The sequence below is a fragment of the Oncorhynchus keta genome, unplaced genomic scaffold (assembly GCF_023373465.1).
Source record: "Oncorhynchus keta strain PuntledgeMale-10-30-2019 unplaced genomic scaffold, Oket_V2 Un_contig_2262_pilon_pilon, whole genome shotgun sequence".
NCBI lineage: Eukaryota > Metazoa > Chordata > Actinopteri > Salmoniformes > Salmonidae > Oncorhynchus > Oncorhynchus keta.
This window is the reverse complement of record NW_026282989.1, coordinates 174,582-195,881: the sequence shown is the minus strand read 5'-3', so window position 1 is coordinate 195,881 and position 21,300 is coordinate 174,582. Positions and strand designations below refer to the sequence as shown.

The following is a 21,300-nucleotide window of genomic DNA, read 5'->3' as shown; positions in this document are numbered from 1 at the left end:
GCCTGAGGCGGTTCTCAATCAGAGTCAGGTGATTCTCGTTGTCTCTGATTGGGAACCGTATTTAGGTAGCCTGAGTTTCGCTTTGTATTTGTGGGTGATTGTTCCTGTCTCTGTGTAGTTTCACCAGATAGGCTGTATAGGTTTCACGTTCCGTTTGTTATTTTGTATCGTTATTTCATGTGTCGCCTTTTCCAATAAAGTCATGAGTAACTACCACGCTGCATTTCGGTCCGACTCTCTTTCGACAAACGAAGAACGCCGTTACACCATGAGGCCAACTGTGATTTTAAAACAGTTACAGAGTTGAATGGTTCTGATATGAGAAAACTGAGGATGGATCAACAGCATTGTAGTTACTCCACAATACTAACCTAAATGACAGAGTGAAAAGAATGAAGCCTGTACAGAATACAAATCTTAAACATGCATCCTGTTTGCAACAAGACACTGAAGTAAATCTGCAAAAAATGTGGCAAAGAAATTTTACCTTTGTTCTAAATAGATATCAGCTGATGTTTGGGCAAATAAACACAACACCTCCCTGAGTATCACTCTTCATATTTTAAAGAATGGTGGTGGCTGCATCATCTTATGGGTATGCTTACACATGTTATGTTATATTCTACTATGAGAATGTTTATATCCGTCATGAAAATGAGAATGTTATATCTGACATGTTATGCTAAAAATAAATATTAAAATTTAAAAATTGTAGTTACCCACCCTGATGAGAATGTTATATCTTACATGCATGTTATGGCACTATAAATCCTACCCTGATGAGAATGTTATATCTCACACATGTTATGCTATATCCTACCCTGATGAGAATGTTATATTTTAAAGAATGTGGTGGCTGCATCATCTTATGGGTATGCTTACACATGTTATGCTTATATTATCCTACCCCGATAAAGGATATTATAGCTTACACATGTTATGCTATATCCTACCCTGATGAGAATGTTATATCTTACACATGTTATGCTATATCCTACCCCGATAAAGGATATTATGTTAGCTTATTCTACCCTGATGTCATTATATTATATCCTACCCTGATATCCACCAGGTGAGATGAGTGTGTGACTTTGTTTTTCAACTCCACCACACCATGATCGTCTTGTCTGCATTTCCTCCTCTGTCCTTATTATTATCATAGATCTGGTCTACATATCATGCCAGGTGTTATTGATACAGCTGACAACCAGTTGCTCTCCTCCTCTGTCCTTATTATTATCATAGATCTGGTCTACATATCATGCCAGGTGTTATTGATATTGATACCTCTGACAACCAGTTGCTCTCCTCCTCTCCTGCAGGTGCCTGCCAGGGTTTTCCGGGAAGAGCTGTGAAGAGATAATAGACTACTGCAGTCTGCTCAGTGTCAACTGTCTGCACCAGGGACTGTGCCTCAGCGTAATTGGTGGATATAATGTAAGTCAGCCAATAGGTGAGGCCTAATGAAATGTGGGAAAGGCAAAAAAAAAGGTTTGATATGATGAGCCATAGTTTATTAGTGGGCTGCTTGGACAGGGTAGTGTTCTGCCCTCTACACATCAGAGAAAACACACCCTGGGGCTATTAGGAATGTTTTACAATAGACTACAGTAACCATTAGTGTATAGACCTCTCTACGTTCCAAATGGCTCCCTAGTACCTATATAGTGCACTACTTTTGGCCATTTTGGCCTTTTCCACTCCACTCCATGTTCAAAACAAGTGGCATGTTTTGTGTAATGATTTAGTATGTCTAGTATAGGGGCACCTTGTACCTCGCTTCAGGTTAGTGCACATTCAGGAGTTATTTTGTTTTCATAGTCCGAACAACCGATGAACACCACTATGGTATGCCAATGTCGGGTAATAAAACGACAGGCCACTGGTAGCCGTTAAAGGAATAGTGCGAGATTTTGGCAACGAAGCCTTTTTTTTACCCAGAGTCAAGTGAACTCGTGGATTCCATTATTTTTGTCTGCGTGCAGTTTAAAGGAAGTTGGAGGTAGTTTTGCAAGCCTTTTCCAGTCACTGCGCTAACACTAGTTAGCAATGGCTCGTAAAACTACCTCAAACTTCCTTCATTGTCAAAATCAGGCACTATCCCTTTAACATCATCTATTTATTTATTTATGACATATATAGAAGCTATCAGTTTCTCACTTTTCATGTCTATATTTTTTTGCTACATGATTTATATACTTTGTTTTCTTGCCACTGTTTCAATAACGTTTTGCTGTCACATTCAATATCAGCTGTACACTTTGAATAATGTGCCAAGCAGCCCATTCTATCGACTTGTTTAGAAGAATATTTACATTTGAGATAGTAGATAGCAATATATTGATAATTTTATGTCAATATTTGTTTATGTAATGTATTATAGTGCTCTAGTGTTCTAAGTTCTAGATATGATGATAAAAGGTAAAACGTTCACAAAATATGGTATCTATTTATATTTGATCATATCGTCCACGCCAACTTGTCAATGTGGGGTTTAACTATCTACTATCAAATGTAAATATTCTTCTAAACAAGTCGATAGAATGGGCTGCTTGGCACATTATTCAAAGTGTACAGCTGATATTGAATGTGACAGCAAAACGTTATTGAAACAGTAGCAAGAAAAAAAAGTATATAAATCATGTAGCAAAAAATATAGATATTTAAATCTCCAAACAAAAATCATCACATGATTACAGGTTTCCTATGGGTGGTGATTAGGGCTTGTCCATGGACATGAACATTGTTCATGACATTGTCCATGGAAGTATATCTATGCATCACACTTCCTAAATGTTCCAGACATCTGTTTTCTGAATCTAGCCAAATGGATTACATTATATATTATTATTATATTACTTCCTAAATGTTCAGACTCGTTTAAAGTAAAGGACAGTCAATAGAATCTGCTTGGTCTAACGCTGTCATGCTATAGATGATTGAGTATTTATTCTATCTGACTACTACATTGCTTGTACATTTCCATTTGTTTGCAGAAAATGCCAAATTATAATAAAACATTGTGCAAATGAGAATATGATGCTAATGAGAGAGCCGTCTGTTAAAATCGGATTCTATGACGTCTTGTGAAGCCATAAAACCATTTCACAACCATAAAATACCCAAATTGTGCCCACTTCATCATAATCCTGCATCGGAAGGCACCTGAAACCAGGCTGTAATGCCCATGGCCCTTAGCTTCTAATTATCCCCCATCAGTCCTGGTCTGTTGCTTTAGATCATTCAGAAGGCTCTGGGGCTGCATCTGAAATGCCACCCTATTCCCTATTCCCTTTTCCCTATGTAGTGTATGGGCTCTGGTCAAAAATAGTGCACTATGTAGGGAATAGGTGCCATTTGCTTCTGACTCTGAGCTGCAGGACTGTTTAAAGCTGCCTGTGTTGCTGTGTGTGGATTTCTCTTGCTCCAATCAGTGTCAGTCATAATCAAGACATTGACACTAGTCTGGCGTAATGAGCCGTCTCCTTTGCAATTTCTTGATCTGCTACCCCTGGGGAAAATGATGAGGTCGTTTGTCAGGTCAATTTGGGCTGTTGTCCATTAGATGCGCTGACTGTGTCCTGAAGTTGCCCTCTTTATTCAGTGTAGACTGAAGAGGTACTGGCGTTCACGTCGTAGAACCAAATGAAACCTTCTAATTAGGAAGAACAGAGATACCGTACGCTACCCATCAGCACTTGGATCTGCTGATAAATGAAACTTTAGTTAAATTAGTGTTGAGTTGCACAATGTGAACCGGTCAACTCAGTGCCATTGTAGGTTTCCCTGGCATGGATCTCATCAGGAAGTTGCCTTAGTGTAGAGGCATAGAGCTCGCCAGTTATGTCTTAAAAACGGAAATGAAACCTCAGCCATTCCTATGTGGGATAGAATGGCATTTTGGGGTCAACCCCCAAAATAAGATCTAAGGTTAACACAGGCTTAGGAGATCTTATATGTTTTGTTCTATGAGATAATATCAGTCAGTTAACATGACCTTTATGAGTTATGAAGCCTTTATGTGCTTATAAATACTTCAAGTTCCACAAAAAGGTATGTTAGCTGATGAAGATTATTTCATAGAACAAAACGTATAGGATCTCCTAAGCCTGTGTTTACCCAGACCTTATTTTCAGAGTTTATCAAAAAACTCTCCAAAACCCCATTAATTTCCCCTGAGGCTTTGGCTAACGAACTAGTGCGGAGTTAGCCTCCATTTGTGCCTACAAAAAGACAACATTACTATTGCTGTCTATTGGTAACCTGCATGACAGTATGTTGTGTAGAATGTACATTAGTCCAAGAAACGAATTGAACCCTTATAATTGTCAGTAAAAGATGTGATGCATACCACTGCAGTAGGAGGAAACAGGATGAAGTCAAATAACAGACCTGGTTAGTATGGATTTACAAGACCAGATTGGTGATTGTGTTTGTTTGCAGATCAATGATTACTGGTTCATCTCTTCCTCACAGTGTCTCTGTGCTCCTGGATGGATAGGGGAGTTCTGTCAGTATGGAGGGAACGCCTGCCTGATCTACCCAGACAGCTGTATGAATGGGGCCACCTGCATCACCACAAGTCAACCTACGGCTCCCCCAGAGTACAGATGTATCTGCAGCCCTGGTTACACAGGTAAGGGAACGTGAAAGGGGGATACCTAGTCAGTTGTACAAATGAATGCCTTCAACTGAAATGTGTCTTCCGCCTTTAACCCAACCCCTCTGAATCAGAGAGGTGCAGGAGTCATTTAACTTGTTGGGGGGGGGAGCCGGATCCTGGATCATGACTACAGCCTCCAGCCCATTACCTTGAAGAGGTTAACGTTTCATGAAAATCTCAAATGAAATGAAATCAATATGCTAGCTCTCAAGCTTAGCCTTTTGTTAACAACACTGTCATCTTAGATTTTCAAAAATATGCTTCTCAACCATAGCAAGGCAAGCATTTAGCATTAGCATTTAGCATTAGCATTTTTGGGTTAGCATTAGCATGCAACATGGAGGTCACAATAACCAGCAAAAACATTAAATAAATAATTTACCTTTGAAGAACTTTGGATGTTTTCAATGAGGGAGACTCTCAACTGGAAGCCAGTAGATAGTAAATGTTCAGTTTTCCTGAAAGATTATTTGTGCAGGAGAAATCAGTCCGTTTTCTGCGTCATGTTTGGCTACCAAAAAAAACAGAAAATTCAGTTATAAAAACGCCAAACTTTTCCAAAATAACTCCACAATATCAACTGAAACATGGCAAACGTTGTTTAGAATCAATCCTCAATCTCTTCAATGATGTATCGTTCCTGGAAGTGTGCTTCTCCCTCTGAATGGCATGGTAAAATGATTGCCACTGAGAATTGCGCACCAATTTAGACAAAGGACACCGGGTGTTTTCTTTCCAAAGCTGCCAATTATATGCATAGTCAAGCATCTTTTCCTGACAAAATATTGCGCTTAAAACGGGCACTTTTTTATCAATAATGACATAGCGCCCCATAGGTTGAAGGGTTAACCCGACCCCTCTGAATCAGAGATGTGCAGGTGTCATTTAACCCGACCCCCTCTGAATCAGAGAGGTGCAGGAGTCATTTAACCCAACCCCTCTGAATCAGAGATGTGCAGGTGTCATTAACCCGACCCCTCTGAATCAGAGATGTGCAGGTGTCATTAACCCGACCCCTCTGAATCAGAGAGGTGCAGGAGTCATTTAACCCCACCTCTGAATCAGAGATGTGCAGGTGTCATTAACCCGACCCCTCTGAATCAGAGATGTGCAGGTGTCGTGCTTGACCCTCTGAATCAGAGAGGTGCAGGAGTCTCATTTAACCCAACCCCTCTGAATCAGAGAGGTGAAGGTCATTTAACCCAACCCCTCTGAATCAGAGATGTGCAGGTGTCATTAACCCGTACCCCTCTGAATCAGGGAGTTCATTTAACCCAACCCCTCTGAATCAGAGAGGTTTTTCAGAAGTCATTAAACCCCCCTCTGAATCAGAGAGGTGCAGGAGTCATTTAAACCCAACCCCTCTGAATCAGAGGGTGCAGGGAGAATTTCTAACCCGACCCCTCTGAATCAGAGGAGGTAGGGTCAGCGGGCAGGTCATTGGGCCCGACCCCTCTGAATCAGGAGAGGTGCGGGGGTCAGAGCATAGGGTAGCCCTGTCGACACCCAGTGGGTTAACTGCCTTGCTCAGGGCAGAATCGGATTTTACCTTTTCAAAATGCTCGTGGATTCAAATCAAGCAACCTTTCCGGTTACTGGCCCAATGCTCTAACTTACTAGGCCACCTGCTGGATTTAGAATGGTAGACTCTTTAGCACTAGGCCACCTGCCGCCTACTGTGTAGTATAGGATGGTTGGTTGTTTTCACTGCCACTTCCGCAGTGATTGAGAAATACAAATTATACACTTCTTCAGAGTTTTGTGTGAAAGTCATTTTATTGTAGTGTTTTTTTGGAAAATCATTTGGTACTGTATAAGGATACACTATTTTCAGGTATTGATCTCTACATATAACTTTAAATATGAAGTTATTGTGCAGTTTAAAGATAAATGTTTGTACATTGAAGTGCATATTTGATACTACTGGTTTTAGATCTGCAGTATCCTACAACCGCGTTTAACATGCAGCAGTTATCCTAATTTATTTATTTCACCTTTATTTAACCAGGTAGGCTAGTTGAGAACACACCTTTATTTAAAAAATCGTGCAACATTTCAGCGCCTGCTGCTCATGCCAGGAATATAGTATATGCATATGATTAGTATGTGTGGATAGAAAATACTCAGACGTTTATAAAACTGGTTAAATCACGGCTGTGACTATAACAGAACGTGCGTTTCATCGAAAAGTGCAGGAAAATCTGATCACTGAAAATGGAAATAAATATCCATGCGCCACTTCCAGGAATTGTTCAAGAAGAACCAAATTAAATGAGGCCGAGGTTGCAGTACCTACAGCTTCCACACGATGTCTAGAGTCTTGTCATTTGCTTCGGCTTTGATTCTTGGTCAAACCGAATCAAGGGAACCGATTCCCTCCGGTCTCCGACCGAATGTTTTGGTTGAGAAATATCCGGACATTTTTTCCAGACGGACACCTATAGAATTTACATCGCCTCCTGATGAATTGTATCGCTTATTAACGTGTACTAATACCTAAAGTTGCATTACAAAAGTATTTCGAAGTGTTTTGTGAAAGTTTATCGTCGACTTTTTTAATTTAAAAAAATGACGTTACGTTATGAAACGCTATTTTATTTCGTTTATCACACAGTCTTCATAGATCGATATCTAGGCTATATATGGACCGATTTAATCGAAAAAAAAGACCCAATAGTGATTATGGGACATCTAGGAGTGCCAACAAAGAAGATGGTCAAAGGTAATGAATGTTTTATATTTTATTTGTGCGGTTTGTGTAGCGACGACTATGCTAATTATTTTGTTTACGTCCCCTGCGGGTCTTTTGGGGTGTTACATGCTATCAGATAATAGCTTCTCATGCTTTCGCCGAAAAGCATTTTAAAAATCTGACTTGTTGCCTGGATTCACAACGAGGGTAGCTTTAATTCAATACCCTGCATGTGTATTTTAATGAACGTTTGAGTTTTAATTAATACTATTAGCATTTAGCGTAGTGCATTTGCATTTCCAGATCTCTAGATGGGACGCCTGCGTGCCTGGTAGGAGCAAGAGGTTAACCAGGTAGGCTAGTTGAGAACACATTTATTTAACCAGGTAGGCTAGTTGAGAACACCTTTATTTAACCAGGTAGGCTAGTTGAGAACGCCTTTATTTAACCAGGTAGGCTAGTTGAGAACGCCTTTATTTAACCAGGTGGGCTAGTTGAGAACGCCTTTATTTAACCAGGTCGGCTAGTTGAGAACGCCTTTATTTAACCAATTTCAGGCTAGTTGAGAACACCTTTATTTAACTAGGTAGGCTAGTTGAGGAGACACCTTTGTTACAACCAAGGTAGACTAGTTGAGAACACCTTTATTTAACCAGGTAGATAGTTAAGAACACCTTTATTTAACCAGGTAGGCTAGTTGAGAACTGCTATTTAACCAGGTAGGCTGGTTGAGAACACCTTTATTTAACCAGGTAGGCTAGTTGAGAACACCTTTATTTAACCAGGTAGGCTAGTTGAGGAACACCTTTATTTAACCAAGTAGGCTAGTTGAGAACACCTTTATTTAACCAGGTAGGCCAGTTGAGAACACCTATATTTAACCAGGTAGGCTAGTTGAGAACACCTTTATTTAACCAGGTAGGCCCAGTTGAGAACACCTTTATTTAACCAGGTAGGCTAGTTGAGAACACCTTTATTTAACCAGGTAGGCTAGTTGAGAACACCTTTATTTAACCAGGTAGGCTAGTTGAGAACACCTTTATTTAACCAGGTAGGCTAGTTGAGAACACATTTATTTAACCAGGTAGGCTAGTTGAGAACACATTTATTTAACCAGGTAGGCTAGTTGAGAACACATTTATTTAACCAGGTAGGCTAGTTGAGAACACCTTTATTTAACCAGGTGGGCTAGTTGAGAACACCTTTATTTAACCAGGTAGGCTAGTTGAGAACGCCTTTATTTAACCAGGTGGGCTAGTTGAGAACGCCTTTATTTTTAACCAGGTGGGCTAGTTGACACAACCAGGTAGGCTAGTTGGGAACACCTTTATTTAACCAGGTAGGCTAGTTGAGAACACCTTTATTTAACCAGGTAGGCTAGTTGAGAACACCTTTATTTAACCAGGTAGGCTAGTTGAGAACACCTTTATTTAACCAGGTAGGCTAGTTGAGAACACCTTATTTAACCAGGTAGGCTAGTTGAGAACACCTTTATTTAACCAGGGTAGGTAGGCTAGTTGAGGGACCACCCACGTAGAATGTATAACTGACTGTAAGTTTAACCAGGTAGGCTAGTTGAGAACACCTTATTTAACCAGGTAGGCTAGCTGGAGACACCTTTAGGTAGGCTAGTTGAGAACACCTTTATTTAACCAGGTAGGCTAGTTGAGAACAAGTTCTCATTTGCAAGTGCGACCTGGCTAAGATAAAACAAAGCAGTGTGACACAGACAACACAGAGTTACACATGGAGTAAACAATAAACAAGCCAATAACACAATAAACAAGTCAATGACACAGTAGAAAAAGAAAGTCTATACAGTGTGTGCAAAAGGCATGAGGAGGTAGGGCAATAAATAGGCCATAGGAGCGAATAATTACAATTTAGCAGATTAACACTGGAGTGATAAATGAGCAGATGATGATGTGCAAGTAGAGATACTGGTGTGCAAAGAGCAGAAAAGTAAATAAAATAAAAACAGTATGGGGATGAGGTAGGTAGATTTGAGCTATTTACATATGGACTATGTACAGCTGCAGTGATCGGTTAGCTGCTCAGATAGTTGATGTTTAAAATTGGTGAGGGAAATAAAAGTATCTTATCACACATTTAATACAGTAGCTCCTCATGTGTTTGGATCTGAGTATCCTATCACACATTTAATACAGTGTTTCTCCTCCTTCCACATGCCATCTGCTGAATGTGTTGGAGGCCATAGTTCATTGCCCTAAGGCGTGTCATTCCCATTTAATAATTGTTTCTGTCATGTGTTTGGATCTGAAGTATCCTATAAGGCGTGTCATTTAATACAGGCGTGTTTCCCGTTATGGCGTGTCATTGGATATGGCGTGTCATTCTATCACACATTTAATAAGTGTCATTCGTGTTTGGGCGAAGCCATCATTCCCCGTTATTCCTATCACGTGTCATTTAATATGGCGTGTCATTCCCGTTATATGGCGTCATGTGTTTGGCGTCATTCCTGCTATAAGGTATTCCTATAAGGCGTGTCATTCTGCTATAAGGCGTGTCATTCCCGTTATATGGCTCATTCCCGTTATATGGATCATTCCCGGCGTGTATCTTATGTCATTCCCCGTTATATGGCGTGTCTTCCTCTATAAGGCGTGTCATTTCCATGGCGTGTCATTCTGGCGTGTCATTCCCCAAGCAGGCTGTGGCGTGGTCCGTTATAAGACGTGTCATTCCGTTATAGTGTCATTGCCCGTATAGGCGTGTCATTCCCGTTATATGGCGTGGTCATTCCCGTTATATGGCGTGTGGTCATTCCCGTTATAAGGCGTGTCATTCCCGTTATATGGCGTGTCATTCCAGTTATAAGGCGTGGTTCCCGTTATATGGCGTGTCATTCCCCGTTATAAGGCGTGTCATTCCCGTTATGAGCGTGTCATTCCCGTTATATGGCGTGTCATTCCCTATATGGCGTGTCATAAGGCGTGTCATTCCCGTAGTATGCGTGTCATTCCCGTTATATGGCGTGTCATTCCCTGTTATAAGGCGTGTCATCTCATAAGGCGTGTCATTCCCGTTATATGGCGTGTCATTCCCGTTATATGTGGCGTGTCATTCCCGTTATGGCGTCATTCCCGTTATAAGGCGTGTCATTCCCGTTATAAGGCGTGTCATTCTTGGGCGTCATTCCCGTTATATGGCGTGTCATTCCCGATGTCATTCCAGTATAAGGCGTGTCATTCCCGTTATATGGCGTGTCATTCCCGTTATAAGGCGTGGTCATTTCCGTTATATGGCGTGTCATTCTATTATATGGCGTGTCATTCGTTATAAGTGTCATTCCCGTTATAAGGCGTGTCATTCCCTGCTATATGGCGTGTCATTCCGTTATAAGGCCTGTCATTCCCGTTAAGGCGTGTCATTCCCTGCTATGGCGTCATTCCCGTTATAAGGCGTGTCATTCCAGTTATAAGGCGTGTCATTCACGTTATATGGCGTGTCATTTTATGGGCGTTATATGGCGTGTCATTTTCCGTTTATGTCATTCCCGTGGCGTGTCATTCCCCGTTATAGGCGTATGGTAAGGCGTGTCATCCGTTATAAGGCGTGGTCATTCAGTTATATGGCGTGTCATTCCAGGCGGTCATTCCCGTTATAAGGCGTGTCATTTCCGTTATATGGCGTGTCATTCCCGTTATATGGCGTGTCATTCACATTCCCGTTATATGGCGTGTCATTCCCGTTATAAGGCGTGTCATTCCCCGTTCATTCCCGTTATAAGACGCGGTTATTCCTCGCTATATGGCGTTTCTATGGCGTGTCATTCCCGTTATAAGGCGTGTCATTCCAGTTATAAGGCGTGTCATTCCGTTATAAGGCGTGTCATTCCCGTTATAAGGCGTGTCATTCCCGTTATATGGCGTGTCATTCCCGTTATATAGCGTGTCATTCCCGTTATATGGCGTGTCATTCAAGTATGGCGTCATTCATTTGTTCCATGGCTACCTCCTGTTATAAGGCGTGTCATTCCCGTTATATGGCGTGTCATTCCCGTTATAGGCGTGTCATTCCGTTATAAGGCGTGTCATTTCCGTTATATGGCGTGTCATTTTCATTTCCCGTTATAAGGCGTGTCATTCAGGCGTATATGGCGTGTCATTCCGTTATATGGCGTGTCATTCCCGTTATATGGCGTGGCGTGTCATTCCCGTTATTCCCTGAGTATGGCGTGTCATTCCCGTTATATGGCGTGTCATTTCGGTGGTCATTCCCCGTTATAGGCGTGTCATTCCCCGTTATAGGCGTGTCATTCCGTGTCATTCCTGTTATATGGCGTGTCATTCCCCGCGGTTATAGGCGGTGTGTCATTCCCGTTATATGGCGTGTCATTCACGTTATATGGCGTGTCATTCCACGTTATATGGCGTGTCATTCCCGTTATAAGGCGTGTCATTTCCGTTATAAGGCGTGTCATTCCCCGTTATATGGCGTGTCATTCCCGTTATAAGGCGTGTCATTCCCGTTATATGGCGTGTCATTCCCGTTATAAGGTGGCTATTTCCGTTATATGGCGTGTCATTCCCGTTATATGGCGTGTCATTCCCATTATAAGGTGTGTCATTCCCGTTATATGGCGTGTCATTCTGCGTAGGCGTGTCATTTCCGTGTCATATGGCGTGTCATTCATTCATTCCTGCTATAAGGCGTGTCATTCCCGTTATATGGCGTGTCATTCCCGTTATATGGCGTGTCATTCCCGTTATAGGCGTGTCATTCCAGTTATAAGGGCGTGTCATTCCCGTTATAAGGCGTGTCATTTCCGTTATATGGCGTGTCATTCCAGTTATAAGGCGTCATTCCGCTATATGGTGGTCATTCCTGCTATAAGGCGTGTCATTCCCGTTATATGGCGTGTCATTCCCCGTTATAAGGCGTGTCATTCCCGTTATAAGGCGTGTCATTCCAGTTATTCCCTAATGGCGTGTCATTCCCGTTTATATAGGCGTGTCATTCCCGTTATAAGGCGTGTCATTCCATGGCGTGTCATTCCCGTTATATGGCGTGTCATTCCCGTTATAAGGCGTGTCATTCCCGTTATAAGGCATGTCATTTTCGTGTCATTCCCAAGTTATAAGGCGTGTCATTCCCGTTATATGGCGTGTCATTCTTATAGGCGTGTCATTCCTCTGTTATATGGCGTGTCATTCCCGTTAGGCGTGTCATTCCCGTTATAAGGCCTGTCATTCCCGTTATATGGCGTGTCATTCCGTTATATGGGCGGGTCATTCCCATTATAAGGCGTGTCATTCCCGTTATAAGGCGTGTCATTTCCGTTATATGGCGTGTCATTCATTCCCCTGTTATAAGGCGTGTCATTCCCGTTATATGGCGTGTCATTCCCGTTATAAGGCGTGGTTATATGGCGTGTCATTCCCGTTATAAGACGTGTCATTCATAAGGCGTGTCATTTCCGTTATATGGCGTGTCATTCCCGTTATAAGGCGTGTCATTCCCGTTATAAGGCGTGTCATTTCCATTATATCCCGTTATATGGCGTGTCATTCCAGTTATAAGGCGTGTCATTCCCGTTATATGGCGTGTCATTCCGTTATATGGCGTGTCATTCCAGTTATAAGGCGTGTCATTCCCGTTATAAGGCGTGTCATTCCCGTTATAAGGCGTGTCATTCCCGTTATAAGGAGTGTCATTCCGTTATATGGCGTGTCATTCCCGTTATAAGGCGTGTCATTCCCGTTATAAGGCGTGTCATTTCCGTTATATGGCGTGTCATTCCCCGTTATATACAGCGTGTCATTCCCGTTATAAGGCGTGTCATTCCGTTATAAGAAATTCCCTGCTATAAGTATGTCATTCCCGTTATAAGGCCTGTCATTCCCCTGCGTATAAGGCGTGTCATAATGGCGTGTCATTCCCGTTATATGGCGTGTCATTCCCATTATAAGGCGTGTCATTCCCGTTATATGGCGTGTCATTTCCGTTATATGGCGTGTCATTCCCCTGCATTCATTCCCGTTATGTCGTGTCATTCCCGTTATTTCCTATATGGCGTGTCATTCCCGTTATATGGCGTGTCATTCCGTTATATATGGCGTGTCATTCCCCATATATGGCGTATTCCTATATGCGTGTCATTCTATAAGACGTGTCATTCCCGTTATAAGGCGTGTCATTTCCGTTATGGCGTGGCGTGTCATTCATCATTTCCATTATATGGCGTGTCATTCCCGTTATAAGGCGTGTCATTCCCATTGCTCATCTTTTCACATTCCTCTATAAGTGGTGTCATTCCATAATTTGCGTGTCATTCCCTAAAATATGGCGTGTCATTCCCGTTATAAGCGTGACATTCCTGTTATTGAACCGTGTCATTCCCGTTATATGGCGTGTCATTCCCGTTATTGGCGTGTCATGAATACTATAGGCGTGTCATTCCCGTTATATGGCGTGTCATTTAACCACTTCTATCCGTTAAAGGCGTGTCATTAACCGTTATATTTGTGTCATTCCCGTTATATGATCAAATTGAAACACGTGTCATTAAAACCGTTATATGGCGTGTCATTCCCCGTTATATGGCGTGTCATTCATTCCTCATTACCATAACGCAACATTCCCGTTTTCGTGTCAATTGCAAAATAAATGTCATTCCGTTATAAGCCTGTCCTCAAGGCGTATCCTTTCTTATAATCCTGTCATCTCGATTTTCATTCCTTTATAAGACGTGTCATTCCCCGTTATATGGCGTGTCATTCCTAGGCGTTATTTAGCGCGTGTCATTTATTATATGCATTCCCGTTATATGGCGTGTCATTCCCAGGCGTTAAAGGGTGTCATTAAAATAATTTACCAGTTATGAAGGCGTGTCATTCCCGTTATGAGGAGACCTCATTCCCGTTACATAGGCGTGTCATTCCAGTTTTTCATCCTGAAAGATGCTTGTGTAGGAGTGTCATTCCCGCTTATTGGCGTGTACTATATGGCATTTCCCGTTAACCGTTAAATTCAGTCATTCCCGTTATAAGGCGTTAAGTCATTCCGAATTAACGTGTCATTCCCGTTAAACGTGTCATTCGTTGTTATAAGGCGTTTGGTCATATCCCGTTATAAGGCCATTCCTAGTGTCGTGTCATTCCCATTATAGGCGTGTCATTCCGTTATAAGGCGTGTCATTCCCCATAAGGCGTGTCATTCCCGTTATAATTGTCATTCTGCGTTATAAGGCGTGTCATTCCAATGGATTATAAGGCGTGTCAAAATACGTTATAATTGCGTGTCATTCACCATTAATACATGGCGTGTCATTCCTGTTATATGGGTCGCCCCATGCCATTCTACAGCCTCAAGCTTATAAGGCGGAAAATCATAAATGAAATAAATATGCCTGTCCTCGAAAACAATCCTGTCGTCTCAGATTTTCAAAATATGCTTTAGAACCAGAGAAATCAAAATTTGTGTAAGAGTGGTGATAGCTAGCCTGTTATATGGCATGTCATTCCCCAGCAAAGGGATCAAATATAAGGCATGTTTAATGAGGAGACTTGTTACATTGCCATTGCTCATCTTGTTCTAACGGCTTGTCAAGTGAATTATTCCATAAACGTTTGCGTTATTTTTGTCTAAAATATGGAAACGGAGGTTGCAGGACATTTCTTCATTGAACCTGCCAACCAAGGACAGCAACAAGATATTGATATGCTAATACATGAATACTATAACAAAAGCTATTGGAGTAATTTAACCACCCTTCTATCCACCCTAAAGGAAAAACATTAACCTAGATTTGTTGTCTTAGATATGATCAAATTGAAAACATACCAAAAATTTAAAATATATATATATATATATTTTTTACAATTTTTAAGTCCAAAAGTGTAATCGTTGGGTCGACCAAAAGTAATTAACTTTACAGAAATATTTCAATACAATTTTAGACTCATGTCGTTTGATAGTTAATGATGCTCCTTGTTTATTCTAAACCTGTACAAAAGCTGGATGCCATGAAAAGTCATTTTTCAATTTGTTTTATACATCGTACACTATTCATTTCTGGGTCCATTAACCAAATTCCAAATACTTTAGACTCTGTTGAAAAGAGTTTTGAGGACCACTAGTAAACAAGTCTTTAGATTATAACTTTCATGTGTTTTCCTCTGGTGTTAAAAATACACATCTTCTCAATATATGTTTAATTTGGAGTATCTAGTTCTCCATCATACATACAACAGCCTAAACCAAACCACAACCCCTCAGAATGAACAAGTGGCTCTCTTCATTTCATGTCTTTCATCATTGGTCCCTCTCAATCCTGTCAGCAGAACCTCAGTCCCCATCTTAGCTGACACACTCACACCTGTCACTCCGATAAGTCCTTACATAGCATTACATGAGCTAGGGCTTTTTGTGCTGCGCCAGGCTCAAATATCGGTTGCCACTTCGCTGATGGAAAATTGTCTCTCACAATGTGGCAGCACCTCAGTGACTGATGGAACCCTTCACTCCGAGGCGTCCATGCCAAGTGGAACCCTATTCCCTATTTAGGGGACTACTTTTGACCAGGGCCAATAGGGCTCCTCCTGGTCATAAGTAATGCACTATGCAGGGAAAAGGCTGCCATTTAGGACACAGCCCTAGGCATCCAGGGATCCCTTTTTCGATGTGGAATTATGAAGCGTTGAAGCGGGCGGACTTTCAGAAGGCCCCCCGTTTAATTTCAGAACCCGTCTCGAAGCCCCTCAGGACCAGTCTGTCTGGAGTAGATCAGGCATTTCTGAGTGCATTGCTCAAGCCCCTGATATTTAAGTTTTTATTCAGACTAGAAAAATATGAACTTGCGGCCGATGGTATAAGCGTTTATGAAATGTTCATGTACTGCAGATATCCGGGTTTTGAATGGGTCATGAATGTGTCATGAAGTCCCTATGTAGGTACTCTTCGTATAAAGTGTTATTCTTTATTCTTAGGGAAACTGTACAGACATTGGAGACATTTTTCACCTTGCATGGCTTTATAGTTTTTTTTCCCCCTCCAGACGCATATCAAGGGTTTATTTTCTTTTTCCAGGCAGGCAGACAAGGTGCTGTCCAAAAGGCCATCACAAAATGCCAAGCACCTGATTGTAATCTGCCAAAAAATGTCCGGTGACATGCTGAAGAGACACTATGAAACTTTAGAAGGGCAGATTCCTCCGAGATAGGGCATGTGTCTCAAATGGCACTCTATTCCCTATATAGTGCACTACTTTTGATCAGAGCCCTGTGTGTCCTGGTAGAAAGTAGTACACTATAAAGGGAATGTGGTGCCATTTGGGACGCAGGCCATGCCTTTTGTTGTCCGTATCTTTCCCCTGTCTTGTTATATTTCCAATCAGAGTCTCCTAATTGAAATCACACAGCTATTGAAAAGCCAAGGAGTCCCAGAACACCAGTAATTCAGTCTTGTGGATTTAAAGAAGCTAATCTCCGCTCCATATCCTGTCTCTTTTTATATGGCCCTTGAAACAACAGACTGTCTGACCAACTGCTAGGTTCTTCTCCAAGTGGAAGCAATCATAATTTAAAATCAACGAGCAGGAGAATATTAGGTTCATTTCTTTTTTAAAACATCTAATAGGAATTCCAAAGAGGATACTTCCATTTTAGGTTAGCTAAAGGAGGTTTTAAAGATGTACATTTTAGGTTAGCTAAAGGAGGTTTTAAAATATATACATTTTAGGTTAGCTGAAGGAGGTTTTAAAATATATACATTTTAGGTTAGCTGAAGGAGGTTTTAAAATATATACATTTTAAGTTAGCTAAAGGAGGTTTTAAAATATATACATTTAGGTTAGCTGAAGGAGGTTTTAAAATATATACATTTTAGGTTAGCTAAAGGAGGTTTTAAAATATATACATTTAGGTTAGCTGAAGGAGGTTTTAAAATATATACATTTTAGGTTAGCTAAAGGAGGTTTTTAAAATATATAAAATATATACATTTTAGGTTAGCTAAAGGAGGTTTTAAAATATACATTTAGGTTAGCTGAAGGAGGTTTTAAAATATATACATTTTAGGTTAGCTAAAGGAGGTTTTAAAAGATATACATTTTAGGGTTACTAAAGGGTTGAATATCATGTTTCTCTCCCTCTCTCTCTCTGCCCACAATATACAGTAGATGGTTGTACCACTGCTTCAATCACCGAACCAAAGTGGTTGTGGTTGTCAGTGTTCATATATCATCAATGTTAGAGCTTAGATTTTATTAGACAGCTTCACATGCTTGCCACCAACCCTCTTTTATTTACTTAATCTGAATGGTTATATTCTGCCCGCTTCCTGTTTCCTCATAAAAGGTAGATTTAGTGGCTTGTGATGTCTCCGGTAGTGCTGCACTATTATCTTGAATAAAACACATCTCTACCGATGCATACCGTACCTCTAAGCAAAGAAAGCAGACAATAAATGTAAAATGGCCGTAGTAAAATGTCCCCTTACGTTGTTCCAGTGCTCACATTTTAGTACATCACAGGCCAGTGCTCTACTGCAGACCGGCAGACAGACCGGGCAGACAGACAGGCAGACAGACAGGCACGTGCCTGTTGTAAACCCATGTGTCTATCCAATACAGGAAGGAAAATTGAGCTATGGTAGAATCTCCAAAACAAACCGAAAAGGCATCAAATTAACGATTTTGTTGGAGCAAATGGTTCTCAGGCCGACAAAATTATTATAACTAGAAAAGTACATTTCCTGAAGAAAATGTGGTGTGCTTTCTAGCTTGTGAATGATGATTTAATGTATAGGATAGCCTGAACATGTGAAGTTGGTTTGGCATCTCTAGCTTGTGAATGATGATTTAATGTATAGGATAGCCTGAACATGTGAAGTTGGTTTGGCATCTCTAGCTTGTGAATGATGATTTAATGTATAGGATAGCCTGAACATGTGAAGTTGGTTTGGCATCTCTAGCTTGTGAATGATGATTTAATGTATAGGATAGCCTGAACATGTGAAGTTGGTTTGGCATCTCTAGCTTGTGAATGATGATTTAATGTATAGGATAGCCTGAACATGTGAAGTTGGTTTGGCATCTCTAACTTGTGAATGATTTAATGTATAGGATAGCCTGAACATGTGAAGTTGGTTTGGCATCTCTAGCTTGTGAATGATGATTTAATGTATAGGATAGCCTGAACATGTGATGTTGGTTTGGCATCTCTAGCTTGTGAATGATGATTTAATGTATAGGATAGCCTGAACATGTGAAGTTGGTTTGGCATCTCTAGCTTGAACGGTTCAAAAGGTACTGTTGTTGAGTTATTTTATGCAAATGTAGTTTATGCAAATGTAGTTTATGCAAATACAGTTGATAAAAGTTTTTAAGAATTTTAATTTTATGCACATTTATGCCAATGTGTACATACAATGAACACAAATATAAACGCAACATGTAAAGTGTCGGTCCCACGTGTTGGTCCCACGTCTGCTCCCCCCCATGGCTGCAGACCACGTGTAACCACGCCAGCCCAGGAACTCCACATCCAGCTTTTTCACCTGCGGGATCTATCATCTGAGACCAGCCACCTGGACAGCTGATGAAACTGTGGGTTTGCACAACTAAAGAATTTCTGCACAAACTGTCAGAAACCGTCTCAGGAAGCTCATCTGCATGCTCATCGAACTACAGTTTGGCGACGTAACCAACTTCAGTGGGCAAATGCTCACCTTCTGTGGCCACTGGCACGCTGGAGAAATGTGCTCTTCGCGGATGAATCCTGGCTTCATCTGTACCGGGCAGATGGCAGACAGCGTGTATGGCGCTGTGTGGGCGAGCGGTTTTCTGATGTCAATTTTGTGAACATTATATGAACAGTAACTCAGTAAAATCTTTGAAATTGTTGCATGTTGTGTTTATATTTTTGTTCAGTGTAGTTATAGTTGATAAAGATTTGAAAGAGTTTGAAGATGAATTTTTGAAGTTGATCATGAAGCGTAACTGGCCAAGGAGCAGGACCATTTTAAAAAGCTACTTCTGTATACCTATGGTTCTCATTCATGTTATTTTACGCACAATTAAAATCTTTATAGTTCAGAAAGTATACTGTACATAGTATAAAAAAATCACTAGACAGGCAATCTAAGCAGGGGCAGTCTGAACATCTCAACGTAGGTTTGGGGTTGATTGCTTAAACGGTGAAAGAGGAGATGGGTCTAGATTCTAGAATCTTTAAAAGTCTATGGACCCTTTGTTTGCCATTGAAATGCATTGGGAACTCATTAATATATTGTTGTAGTACAAAAAGTATAAATGCTATCACAAATATTTTTTCAATCAATCTGTGTTTTAAAGTTGGTTTTGTGTTTTATAGATTAAATCGTTAAAGTGCTAGAATAAACTAAATATAATAATAATGTAGGAAATCTAAAGTTGTGCTTCATCAACCTCATAATCATTTGTACACTGCATATTGACCCCAACTAAGCCCGAAAAGAGATTGTATTTGAAAATAGCAATCATTTCATACCTTCATTACACTGGTTTTGTCCCGTGGGCCGCCTGTTGCCGACCCATGCTGTACAGTAAGAAATGTATCATTAAGCAGAGGGCTTCTTTGGCGGTGGTGTTCTTTCTGAAAATACAATTTATCATTATTTTATAATTTTTGCAAAGGTTTGCATAGTGTGTTGCTTTGGCCTTGGACGGTGCCCAAGAACTGCAGTATATGAGCCAAATTACTGACACCAGCCAAGTCCTCTCTGGGTATTTATGAGCTGGCTACATGGTGCTGGAGATCTGAGTTTTAAAGTGTGTCCCAAATGGCACCACATTCCCTTTATAGTGCACTACTTTTGACCAGGGCGCATAGGGCTCTAGTCAAAAGTAGTGCACTACTTTAGGGTGCCATTTTGGAACATACATTGAACCTCTGTGCTCTCTCTCGCCATGATGCGTCAATGAAGAACTGTGATCACACATGGTCACACGCACACACACACACACACACACACACACACACTAATCTCAGATCTTAATGCTATTGTCTGGGTTCCTGGTTCAAATACTATTCAAAATAATTTCAAATACTCTATCTGTGCTTGATTGGGTTTACCTGCTGTGATGGAACCATCAGGAAAGTCTCAAAAGTGCAAACCAAAACCCTGCATAACAGGCACCCCACTCCAGGCAGGCTAAAGCAATGTTTAATATATTGAATAGTATTTGAACCCAGATCTGGTTAATGCCTCTTTCTCTCATTCATCTCAATATCCTTTACATGCATGCTTTTCTGTGAGCGTTCCTTACTAATGTATAAAGTTCATGGTACATTAGTAATTAAGTTTGCTCTGCAGAAAGATATAATCCTATCTTAATTGGTTTCATTGCATATTTCATCTGCGATGCACACATCGTATCCACTTCACCTAACCTGGAGCTTTAGAAAGGGGAAATTAATCCCAATGTATAACAATGAAGTAATCACAAACATTCACCCTGAACCTTTTCCAAGTTTATTCCTCATTGACGGTTCATGGTTTGCTACATGACCTTCGTGTTTCAGTATCGAAGGTATTTATGATATTTCATGAATACATTTTGAGGTGGTTTTGAGGATTATTTACTTAACTAGGTAAATGCTCATAATGGGAATTTTGGAAATATTCAGGGAGCATTACCATGCTGATCCAGGCTGTATCACATCTGGCCATGGTTGGGAGTCCCATAGGGCGGCGCACAATTGGCCCAGCGTCGTCCGGGTTTGGCCGGTGTAGGCCGTCATTATAAATAAGAATTTGTTCTGAACTGACTTGCCTAGTTAAATAAAGCTTAAATAAAAATAAAAGATTGATTTGTTCTATACTACCAGTGCCCTCCCAGGCCCACCGACTTGGGAGCCAGGCCCACCCACTGGGGAGTCAGGACCTGCCAATCAGAATTAGTTTTACCCCACAAAAGGGCTTTATTACAGAACAGAAA

The 21,300-nt window shown here is 40.9% G+C and overlaps 1 protein-coding gene across 1 annotated transcript in view; it reads left to right on the top strand.

The window, feature by feature from the left end:
- The window catches only part of LOC127921582 (protein eyes shut homolog), a gene marked incomplete at its 3' end in the record, with an annotated part of 213,306 nt that overhangs the window by 48,435 nt on the left and 143,571 nt on the right, over positions 1-21,300 (top strand). Inside the window, 2 exon segments of the mRNA XM_052505176.1 lie at positions 1,323-1,437; positions 4,477-4,646. Of these exon segments, the coding sequence (XP_052361136.1) occupies positions 1,323-1,437; positions 4,477-4,646 (285 nt within the window).